The 12,500-nt window shown below is 38.0% G+C and overlaps 1 protein-coding gene across 15 annotated transcripts in view; it reads left to right on the top strand.

The window, feature by feature from the left end:
• LOC133621762 (sorbin and SH3 domain-containing protein 2-like) overlaps window positions 1-12,500 on the top strand; it is a 173,278-nt gene that overhangs the window by 96,367 nt on the left and 64,411 nt on the right. For 12 of the 15 annotated variants that reach the window (XM_061984100.1, XM_061984102.1, XM_061984099.1 and 9 more), the window contains 4 exons: window positions 1,950-2,005; window positions 4,193-4,282; window positions 10,457-10,483; window positions 10,565-10,677. In XM_061984100.1, the coding sequence (XP_061840084.1) occupies window positions 1,996-2,005; window positions 4,193-4,282; window positions 10,457-10,483; window positions 10,565-10,677 (240 nt within the window). In that variant the 5' untranslated portion in view covers window positions 1,950-1,995. The remainder of the gene's footprint in view (window positions 1-1,949; window positions 2,006-4,192; window positions 4,283-10,456; window positions 10,484-10,564; window positions 10,678-12,500) is intronic. The other 3 variants (XM_061984110.1, XM_061984108.1, XM_061984109.1) reach the window with 1 other exon arrangement.

The raw sequence follows: 12,500 nt of genomic DNA on the forward strand, positions 1-12,500 counted from the left end.
ACAAAATTAAAGACAACATTCTGCACGATAAAACAGATGAAAACTTGGAAAAGCATGGAGGTCTACAACTTCTTTCTGTGTGGCTGGGTCAAGGACATTGGTATCAGGACTCTCCCGGATAAATCATACATTGTTTTTGCTCGGGTAAGGTTGCATTTCATGATTTAACGTTGGGTCTGCTACCATGTTTGTTGTTTTGTTGCACGCGCCGTTTACGAGTAGCATGTTTTACCCCGTCTTTATCAAAATATAACAATAAATGTCAACATTGTGTATGTGCTGAAATATTCATTTATGATTGCTGCATTTGGTAAAAGCTTAACACTTAGGTTTTGCACTTGATTTCTTTTCTTTAGACTCGCCGAGTTGGTGCTTAACTGAACACTCGTAGCAAAAATGTATTTTAAGAAATACAAATAATATCAAGATAATACTAAACGTTTAAAGTATATCGAAGAATCTTTTAACAAAGTAATGACTGAAAACGTGGGGGTTATTCGACTCTGCTCCCTTGGATTGGAGTGTGTGCTACTTTTTTGTCTTCTTTCGTAAAATTGCAGTATTTCACCCTTCTTGATTACCTCCCGAGGATCTCTGAAGGAACTTTGATCCTTTTTGCGATTTGAACGGTTCCAACAGCCTAAAAGAAGGCAAGCATATGGCATTTTTCTGCGAGAAAGGCAAAATGCCGCCAAGAACTGTATGACTTCCAGCCTCGCATAGTTAACAACCCGGACATGACATCAAGTGAATGCAACTTATACCATAGATCTGGCCCGCCTCATCATTTTATCAATCAATTAATGTTTAATGTTTACTTATATAGCCCTAAATCACGAGTGTCTCAAAGGGCTGCACAAGCCACAACGACATCCTCGGCTCAGATCCCACATCAGGGCAAGAAAAAACTCAACCCAATGGGATGACAATGAGAAACCTATGTATTGTTTTAATTGGTTTTACCCTTTAAAATCGTTTTTAATCATTTATTTTTATATTGTTTTTATATGTATTTATTTTTTGTTTTTATTCAGTCATTGGTGGAGCTAAGGACAATATTTGAATATTTTTTTTAATATTGTTGTGCAGCACTTTGGAAACATTTTTGTTGTTTAAATGTGCTATACAAATAAAGTGGATTGGATTGGAGACCATTTGTGGCGCGTAGTTCCAGTTTTGTTGGCCCGCAACATAACAATAAAAATGTAGGAAAAAATATGTGATTTAATGAGAAAAATACAACATTCAAAGGTGTGGAATATTTAGATTTTTTATTTTTATTTTGGAAGAAAACAATGCTACTAACAGAATTATATATGAAAACGTAGTGCCCACTGTGTGTTAGAAGTGAGAAATTGTAATATTAGTAGTTATTAGTATCAACATTTTTAGCTTTTTGTCATTATATTACATTTTTTATATTTATTTATTTAAATTTATACTTTTATTGTTTTTGCGGAACAACAAATCTCGAGCTGCGGTCCGAAAATGGCCCATTTGCCGCACTTTGGAAACCCCTGATCTAACCAACCAATCACTTTGTCATCTACAAAACAAAGGTGGCACTAAGTTTGGTCTTTGAATACAGGAGGGAAGAAATTCAAATGGGGGCCGGCGGGGGGGTTAATCATTTAGCAATGCAGTCTGCTGAAAATTATGGAAAGCACAACTCTACATGGAACTGGCGCCGTGGTCAAAAGTTGGAATAGCCACAAAACACATTTTAAGATATTCAACGCTACTGCCGTGTGGCAGCCACAGTGGATCATGCACCCGTCATATTTGTCACATTTCATGTGTCAGGTAAACCGTGACACATGAAAGGTTGTGCTGTTTTAAAAATATCATCAGAATGTGGACACCCCATAGCTTTACGCTAACACCCGTCCATTTGCTAATGCATGCTAATGTGATATGAATCATTAATAGTGTTTTGTTGTGTTTTGCAGGAAGGTGTGTTGACCAGTTGTAAATCTCTGAGAAGTCCTCTTCAGTATGAATACAGGTATGACACACAAATTCATCTCCCAGTGCATTCCCTGAAACGATCATGTCTGTTCCGGCGTCCTGGCAAAGCTCCATGCTGCCCTCAGGGCTTCCTTGTGGATGTTGTGAACCTGTTGCTCACAGACGTACTCCTCCATGAATACGCTTCCAAAGCTGCACTTGGCAGTGGTCCCAAGCTGAGTTGTGTGTATTTACGTCTGCCAGCCTGAGAGGAGTAGCAATTTATCTTTTATTTATACAAAAAAAAAAGACTTTCAAAGGTCCATCCCAGTCTGCGGAGCTACATCTTGGCACGCATTGTGATGTAAAGTGCAAAAAAAACAGTCAGAACCTCTTGAAATTGCTGAAATAATAACTACGCATCTATTTCTACAACAAAATTGCAAGTTTAATATGCATAATAATGGTAATGTAAAATAGCAATGTTCATGTATATGAAGTAATATACTTTACACACTGCGAATGGTCATTATTTAAACAATGATGGGAATATTTTCAATCTACATGGTTAGTAGTTGCTTTTTATTTATTAGAATAAATATAAAAATAATAATCTATATCAAGTAATTTAATTTATTTGAATGTTGTACTACTCTACACAGTGGAAATAATGATTTAAATAGTCGTAATATTTTTAATATATATGTTTTAATATTTACATTTTATATAGTAGAATAAATATAAAATATAGTTATTGTAGTTTACTGTATATTACATAATACAATTCATTTAAACGTCCACCTGCTTTACGCACTTAATGATGATTTGAATAATAATAGTAATATTATTAACATATTTTTAATAATTACATTTTATATATTAGAATAAATATAAAATATAGTCATGCTTATTTACTGTATATTACATAATACCAATTATTTAAACTTTACCTGCTTTACACACTGTGAATAGTCATGATTTAAATTATAGAAATATATATTTTTTTTTTTTATATATTTACATTTTATATATTAGAATACATAGACAATATAGTTATGGTTAGTTACTGTGTATTACATAAAACAATGTATTTAAACTTCCACCTACTTTACACACTGAATGATGATGATTTAAATAATAATAATAATATTATTAACGTATTTTTAAATAATTAAATATCTATTAGAATAAATATAAATTATAGTCATGTTTTTGACTGTATTTTACATACAACAATTTATTTAAATTCCACTTGCTTTGCACACTGAAAGTCATGATTTGAATAATAGGAATATTTGCAAAACACATTTTAAATAATTACTTTTTTAATATTAAAATAAATATCAAATATAGTAGTAATAATTTATATTACGTAACACAGTTTATTAAAACTTTGACCCACTACTTGGTATGAGTAATGCTTTAAGTAATAATAGGAATATTTTCAATATAATTGTTTAATGATTGCACTTTTACATATTAGAATATAACATTGTAATACAAATTTAGATTACATTATACAATGTATTTAAACTTTCACTGTTTCCACATACTAGGAATAATACTTATTTAAATAACAGTAGTAGAAATTTTTATTTGTTTTACTTAAAAGGATATTCTATAAAATGATCACAATTACTAAATATAGTAATTCTCATTTACATGATATATTACATTTATTTAAACTTTCACCAACTCTACACTAATAATAATCATATTAATATATTTTTATGTAATATTATAATAATGATTGAATATATAAATTACATTGTGCATTGCAAAATACAATGTATCATAAATATTAGCATGTGCAAAAGTAATTTGTCCTATAATGTGTATTATATAAGTATAATTTATGCACTTTAAGCATCCTTCGGTCTCGTAAAATGATTTATATAAATCCAAGTTATTAATAGTAAAATATTTTCAATGGACTTTAGAAACAGGAAATGCTAAGATAAAAAATGAGACGTGTCTTTTAATGGACGTAGTCAATCAATGCTTCGTTCAACTCGCAGAAAACAATAAAAACAGTTTTAATTGAAAGGACAACAGGAATGGTCCTTGTACAAAATGTTGTCCACATACCAAATACTTCAAAACATCCTTTTTTTTTTGCCACTTCTGCATGTGCTTTGTGTGTGTGTGTGTGTGTGTGTGTGTGTGTGTGTGTGTGTGTGTGTGTGTATGTGTATGTGTACCTGCACGGGCACGTGATCACCTGGCTGGCTCTGACATTCCTCAGATAGCGGAGGATGTGCTCGCAAAAGCGTGGCCTTGTCGCTCACGCTCTCGCCCATGAAGAGGGTCCAGAGCTCACCAAATCTAGCCTCAGGTACTAACACAGCACAACAACGCCAATGAGCACACGCTTGTTTGGGAAAACAACCACTTTGAAGGCCAGTTCACGCATCCTAATAAGGCTTGAGCACTGCTAAATGTGTTTGCTTATGCAATGTTTTGACTGCTGGAAGATTATTTTGCTTGCTTTCATCGACCTTTGGGGATGCTTTTGCTTCTTCAATCATTTGATAGCGCTCGTTAAAGCTGTCATACAACATGTTCTCCCACTGCCCCTTGTGGTTTCCTCTGATTTATACTTGTTTTTCCCCCCAAATCCCAGCATGCATCAGTGAAACATTACAGAGGAGAAAGCCTTTTAGTTGGTTCTTTAAAAAACAACAAAGTAATGATGAGCACGCATGCAACCCCGCACCATGATGCTGGACCGCAGCTTAAAAATAATCCACAAAGTCGAAGCCCACGTTGTGCTTGATGTTCACGTGTTGTGTTTGTTAAAATGATCGCTCCCTAGTTATTAATGACAACAGCCACCTTGCACAACTGAAACAAATACAAATAATCAGGTAAGTCGAGAAGGTTGTTTCCTAAAGTTTGCCCTGATTCTCGTAATCGTACGGCCAGTCATTGCTCGTAACAAACTCATCCGTTTTCCCGCATTTGATTCTACGGAATCGAGTGCCCAAACAAAAAAATCCATGTGTTAGTGACTCGGTCTGAATCCCAACTCTCACCTTAAAGGGGAACATTATCACAATTTCAGAATTGTTAAAACCATTAAAAATCAGTTCCCAGTGGCTTATTATATTTTTCGAAGTTTTTTTCAAAATGTTACCCATCACGCAATATCCCTAAAAAAAGCTTCAAAGTGCCTGATTTTAACCACCCGTCCATTTTCCTGTGACGTCACATAGTGAAGCCAACACAAACAAACATGACGGAAAGAACAGCAAGCTATAGCGACATTAGCTCGGATTCAGACTCGGATTTCAGCGGCTTAAGCGATTCAACAGATTACGAATGTATTGAAACGGATGGTTGTAGTGTGGAGGCAGGTAGCGAAAACAAAATTGAAGAAGAAACTGAAGCTATTGAGCCAAATCGGTTAGAACTGTATACAAGCGAAACCGACAAAAACGACACGACAGCCAGCGACACGGGAGAAAGCGAGGACGAATTCGGCGATCGCCTTCTAACCAACGATTGGTATGTGTTTGTTTGGCATTAAAGGAAACTAACAACTATGAACTAGGTTTACAGCATATGAAATACATTTGGCAACAACATGCACTTTGAGAGTGCAGACAGCCCAATTTTCATCAATTAATATATTCTGTAGACATACCCTCATGTCAGCAGGCCAGGGAAGCTAGGGTCGATATTCTTCTCTTGATCATCTTCGGGACGGTGTGAGCCAAGACATCCAGGGGGGTTTAGCTTGCTCGTCTGCGGGAACAAACTGCCGCCATTGCTTGCCGTGCTACCGAGGTCCTTTGTCCCTGAATTGCTCACACACTCCGGCAGATTCAATGGGGGTCTGGCGGCAGATTTCTTTGACTTTATCGTTGGAAATGCATCTGCTTTGAGTGTCGCAGGATATCCACACATTCTTGCCATCTCTGTCGTAGCATAGCTTTCGTCGGTAAAGTGTGCGGAACAAACGTCCAATTTCGTGCCACTTTCGCATCTTTGGGCCACCGGTGCAACTTGAATCCGTCCCTGTTCGTGTTGTTACACCCTCCGACAACACACCGACGAGGCATGATGTCTCCAAGGTCCGGAAAACAGTCGAAAAAACGGAAAATAACAGAGCTGATTTGACTCGGTGTTTGAGAAAATGGCGGATTGCTTCCCGATGCGACGTCACGTTGTGACGTCATCGCTCCGAGAGCGAATATTAGAAAGGCGTTTAATTCGCCAAAATTCACCCATTTAGAGTTCGGAAATCGGTTAAAAAAATATATGGTCTTTTTTCTGCAACATCAAGGTATATATTGACGCTTACATAGGTCTGGTGATAATGTTCCCCTTTATCCCTTGGCGCTGCAGCCAATCTCAGCTACAATCGGGCGGAAGGCGTGGTACACCCTGGACAAGTCTCCACCTCATCGCAGGGCATTTCTCAGATGATATAACGGTTGATGACTGAAGTATGCTGATAGCAACCCAACCTAAACCCCCCGCCTCAATCCCCTCCACATCCCACCACCCGAATTGTAAATAATGTAAATAATTCAATGTATATACTCTGATGATTAACTTGTGTGATGACTGTTTTATGATGTTAGTATATATTTGTACCATGAATTGATTAACGTGGACCCCGACTTAAACAAGTTGAAAAACTTATTCGGGTGTTACCATTTAGTGGTCAATTGTACGGAATATGTACTGTACTGTGCAATCTACTAATAAAAGTTTAAATCAATCAATCAATCAAAGCCATTTACATTTGTTTCTACTTCACATTGTTTTTTTTACATGTAAAACTAAAATAATTTTCTGTAAGATGTGTTCTATGATAATATTTTTTGGGTGTCTTGATTTAAATTACCTCTAGTCAGAAAAAGTCTTAGCACCATTCTTGTTTTTGGGAATGGCTCGCTAACAAAAACCAAGGTACCACAGTGTATTATGGAGTTTGAGTCCTGTGGGACTAAACAACAATCTGCAATGAAAAATAGGATTTAGTCATTAAAAATGTCTCATTTTGCAACAAAAGCTGTTTGGGCACACTTATGTGTTCGGGGTCACTTAAGCTCTGTGGAATTTGTGGTGGTGCAATTTTGCAGTCGGCATTCATTTTCCCCAACACAGTGAATCCTCTTAAAACCAAGGCTATACCGTTTGGAATTCCAGCAATATTTTCAGAGCTTTTTGCAAAACATTCAATGAGGATTAAAGTTTAGTGGGTTGTTCAGCACGGTGGAAGAGGGGTTAGTACGTCTGCCTCACAATACGAAGGTCCTGAGCAGTCCTGGGTTCCATCCCGGGCTCGGGATCTTTCTGTGTGGAGTTTGCATGTTCTCCCCGTGACTGCGTGGGTTCCCTTCGGGTACTCCGGCTTCCTCCCACCTCCAAAGACATGCACCTGGGGATAGGTTGATTGGCAACACTAAATTGGCCCTAGTGTGTGAATGTGAGTGTGAATGTTGTCCGTCCATCTGTGTTGGCCCTGCGATGAGGTGGCGACTTGTCCAGGGTGTACCCCGCATCCGCCCGATTGTAGCTGAGATAGGCTCCAGCGACCCCGAAGGGATTAAGCGGTAGAAATTGGATGGATGGATGGGTTGTTTTTTTCACTTAATACCAACGGTGTCCAAATTTTTTCCAACCAGGGCCACATATGTAAAAATTAAACAATGTCGGGGACCACTTTGATAAATTTTCTATATTAAAGATGCATAAGAAAATACAATATGCTAAGCTAGTTTAATAACATATTCACATATTAGCTTTGTGACCAAGCCATATGTGTCATTCATATACAATATATCTCATAGATGCAGTATATCTCGATTTATATTTCTAATTTGCACAATTGGCCATGACGCATGTGCAAAAAAAGCGACCGAAAAAACAAGAAAAGCAAAACAGATATTTTTAGAACTTTGAATTAACTTCCTTCTGTCGCTTCTTTTTGTGATTTTTATTTTACGTCACAAGTATAAGTGCTTTTAGATGAGTGGAGGGATGGTGCCCACTGTGGAACCTGCTGCTCGCTAAAAGAAAAAGCAATATGTGCTTTAATGTTTCCAAAAGTGTCCACTAAGCCCAGAAAAATCATTGTCGCTCTTTTGAAGTAAATCTGAATACTGGTTAAATAAAGCAACAGAGTCGCTAATTCCTCCTGCTACGTCTTCTTATTCTCTGGTGGACCAGATGCATATTAAGAGTATTAAGAAGCAAAGTTCAAATGCCATCTACTGCACAAAGTTGTAGCAACAGGTTACTCTCGCAGACAGTCCCATTATAATTTGTAAATCAGCACTAAATCTTTTTGTGGCGGCCCAAATTTATTGGTGGCGTGCCGCCACAAATAAATCAAGAAGGTGTATGTGTAACCCACCTGGTCCAGTCTCTGCTTCCGTTCCGCCCGGGGCTCCGAATAAGAGGAAACAGCGCTAGGCATAGAGCTAAAACCGTGACCTGTCAACTCAAAAGTCCAGCGCAAGGTTTTAAAGTGTCAGGGAGCGAGGTTGCATGAATTCCAGGAGGGTGCATGTCTTTCCAGAACACCGGCTCCAGTTTGAGAGTAAGCTGCGATGAACGCGTCGCCTATTCACAGTGTGCAGCCGCTTCTAAGATACTATTCCTCACCATCGTGATGGAAAATAAACAAAGTTTCCTTCCATGTACCATTATCACTGGAGGACTAGAGGAAAAGGAATGGCTAAGCATGCTACACAGTTCTAGATGTCGATACTAATGATACTTTATATACTTTATATACTAATGAGTATATAAACAATACTAAAGTGATTAGATCGATATGTTTCTTTGTTTTGTTCTTATTATTACACTTTTGTTTTTGTTATTGTTTTCAATTCAAGAAGTAAGTCTCTGGATACAGGAAGGCTTCGAGGGCAAAACCAAAACTATTTTCAAATATGAGCCAATAATAGTGTTTGCTCTGTTTAGTTCAGTTTAATCATGTTTAATAAATATATTTAACCTACTTAGAGTTTATAACCTACCCATGTGTTAATCACAAATAGTATTATTTATTTAACACATAAACCTTAGGCTTTGGTCAGGCTGATTAGAAAAATAAGTGCTAACCAAATTCACTGCATAGATAATTGACGAAAAATACATTTACATCCAATTATGTTTTGCTAAAATGCATAAACTAAATCATCACTTCTGAGAATGAAGAGCATAGAAGAAAAGGTCATTTCAAACATCAGTATTCAAGGACAACTTTAAAACAAATGTGTATATCAGTGGTGGGGGTTAAACTATGGAATTCTCTTTACAATGAGATAAAAGATTGTAGAAATATATTCCAATTGAAAAAAATATATAAAGACAAAACAATAAGATCATATGCACAGCCGTAAGTGTCTACATGTTGCTTTATATTTATTATTTTACTTATTTTTTGTCTGGTTTTGTATTTGTTTTGTATCATCCCGTGAGGTGTATTTTTTTTTTTGTTCGGTTTGTACTTCATGAAGTTTTGCACTTGTTTTTTTTTGTGTTTTTTTTTTTGTTTGTTTTCATTATATTTGGATGTATTTGTTTGGTTTCATTATATTTGGATGTATTTGTTTGGTTTGTATGCTTGTGAATCTGGGCTATCCATTAACTACTTATTATGTTGAAGGGGGCAGGAAATATAAGATTAAAATGAAATGAAAATGAATACTGAATATGTTTCTGACATAAACTGTCAATAAAATTAAAGTGCAAATAAAAATACAGCTTCACCACTTTAGTCATAATTTTTGCGCTTAATAATAATAATCCATCCATCCATCCATTTTCTACCGCTTATTCCCTTTTGGGGTCGCGGGGGGCGCTGGAGCCTATCTCAGCTACAATCGGGCGGAAGGCGGGGTACACCCTGGACAAGTCGCCACCTCATAATAATAATAATAATAATTCTCTATGACTTTAGCTGCAGACTAGTGTTCGTTTGTTTGTTTGTCATTACTGCCACAGGTGGCGGAAAAGTGTATTACAACTGAGAAACAGATGCTTTAAGCGGCCAAACAATGAATAGACATTAGTTTAGTTATTGTGCAGTAGTGGTAAAACAAATGTATGTAGCATTTAATACCACAAATTTAACATATCATCTGATGTACAACAATACTAGCAGATTCTACATTAAATATTGTTATTGTTTACTTTAGTTACTTGCTATAAAACCTTTTGTTTTTTTGTCTAATGTCAAGGTTTCGGATCGGTACTTGAAATAGGATCGGATCAGAGGCCAAAAATGTTGATCGGGACATCCTTAAATAAGTTGCAGCTGCAATGACATTCCCTGTACTTCTTTAACGTTGTTTTCTCGCGGTGAATGAAGGCAACAAGTAATATGGTCAGCGAGGGTTATGGCGGTCTACTGACTTGACTCTCCGGAAAGCGTAGAAGCATAATCCTGGTTTGAGACAATATCTTTGGCAAGAAAATGCCAGGATGTAGCAGTATGATCCGCACAACAATCTCATATCACGTATTGTCGTTGTGTTTCTCGCAGGGAGTGATCCTCACTCGTCAGACTTCAGTAAGTCTCCTTGTTTCTGTTCATTGCACAATCTTGACTTGGTTTTGTTCAGAACACAAAGTAAACCTCATCTCTTTCTAGACTCTTGGCGGTCATGCAGTGCGACAGATGGCCTTAAGAACGGAGACGCCATCAGCTCGTCTCTCGCTGCCAAAGGCTTCCGTAGCGTCAGACCCAACTTGCAGGACAAAAAGGTAAAATCGTCCCACATGTACCGACGTAGCGAAGGGTTTTTCCAGGGACTTTCTATGCCGACTGATACATGTTCTGTGCTATTTGTTCTGGCTGCTACACATAATTTGCTGCGTAAGGATACCGACCACGTACCGTCCCCACCTCCAAGAAGAGATAGCTTCCATTTCACGGCCGCCACTTCTAATCCACCGGCCCCCAGCTCCCTCACCGCGCTAGCTAATGAACTGAGCCCCGGAACGAAGCTAACATTCTCTCAGAAAGAACAAGTGGTTTTAAGAGATTCCTTCACTTTCAGGAGCAGCACGTCCTCCGACACGGAAAACACTTCTAACCCCGTCCAAATGGTGTCCGGTGTGCTAAATGACATTAGTGCATCGGCTTCAGCTAATACACAAGAACGTAAGGTGTCCTCCCTGAGAGTCATCCCCGTCACCATCCCCGACCCTCCCGAGCACCTTAACGACCCCCAGTCCGAGAACGCAGATGACCCTTCACCCCCTCAGCCTTCCACGCGCACCTCCTCGCTCTCTGTTAGTTTGTTCTCCAAGGGCCCGACGCATCAGGAGACTCCAAACAACACGGCGGAGCTCGAGACGCCGAATCAGATAAACCCGGCAGGTTTAGCTGCTTCCGAGAAGACCAAGGATCCTCCTGCAGTTCCACCAAGACCTTCTCCTGCGGAGCTATTGGTACATTCTACCTACTCAGTGGCCTGAACCTACTCAGTGGCCTAGTGGTTAGAGTGTCCGTCCTGAGATCGGTAGGTTGGGAGTTCAAATCCCGGCCGAGTCATACCAAAGACTATAAAAAAAATGGGACCCATTACCTCCCTGCTTGGCACTCAGCATCAAGGGTTGGAATTGGGGGTTAAATCACCAAAATGATTCCCGGGCGCAGCCACCGCTGTTGCCCACTGCTCCCCTCACCTCCCAGGGGGTGATAAAGGGTGATGGGTCAAATGCAGAGAATAATCTCGCCACACCTAGTGTGTGTGTGACAATCATTGGTACTTTAACTTTTTAACTTTTAACATTCATGACCAGCCCACAGACAAGCCAGAGAAATATTACTAAAACTTCATAAACATCTTGGTGGCATCAAGGTGGAAGAAAGAGCAACACTTTAGCTGTTCAGAAAACACCCCTGAGCCACATCGTGGTTTTAGCCAAAATGTTATCAACATTAGATAAAATGCTCACTGACCTATGGACAATTTTGTAAGCGTTTTGATTGACGGCGGTCATGTTTTTCAGCCAATCTTGCTAAATTTTTGCGCACTCGTATTATATATATTTATATATATATATATATATATATATATATATATTATTTTTGTTTATATATATATTATTATTTATTATTTTTTTTAATTATTTATTATTATTTTTTATTTTTTAAATTATATTAACATCATATTTAATATTTACATTTCATATCGTTTAATTATATTTATATGAAGTTTTCTACACTTACTGCCACCAATTCTCACTCGTCTCTCGTCACTTGTTTGTCTGTCATTCTGGGCGTAATTGCACATGTGCCAAGTCCACAAGTAAACTGGACAAATTAGCTGACAGCGCACTTGTGTTTTGCGTCATTGTGGGGACGGAAAAGCAAGCTCAAATAAACAACCGCATATTCTAAAAACACCCGCCAAAAAACCACAACCCGTGACTCACAAACTTTGCGAGGGACGAGCTCCAAGTCGCTGATAATACGCAGACGTGGAACTTCGGTGATAACTCAACTCACAGCGACAGTGGATGGAAATAACTTTGGAGAGTAATCTGCGAAGACTTCAAAATTAAACTTGCCATTCAAT

Source organism: Nerophis lumbriciformis, linkage group LG25 (genome assembly GCF_033978685.3).
Source record: "Nerophis lumbriciformis linkage group LG25, RoL_Nlum_v2.1, whole genome shotgun sequence".
In the NCBI taxonomy this organism is placed as follows: Eukaryota; Metazoa; Chordata; class Actinopteri; order Syngnathiformes; family Syngnathidae; genus Nerophis; species Nerophis lumbriciformis.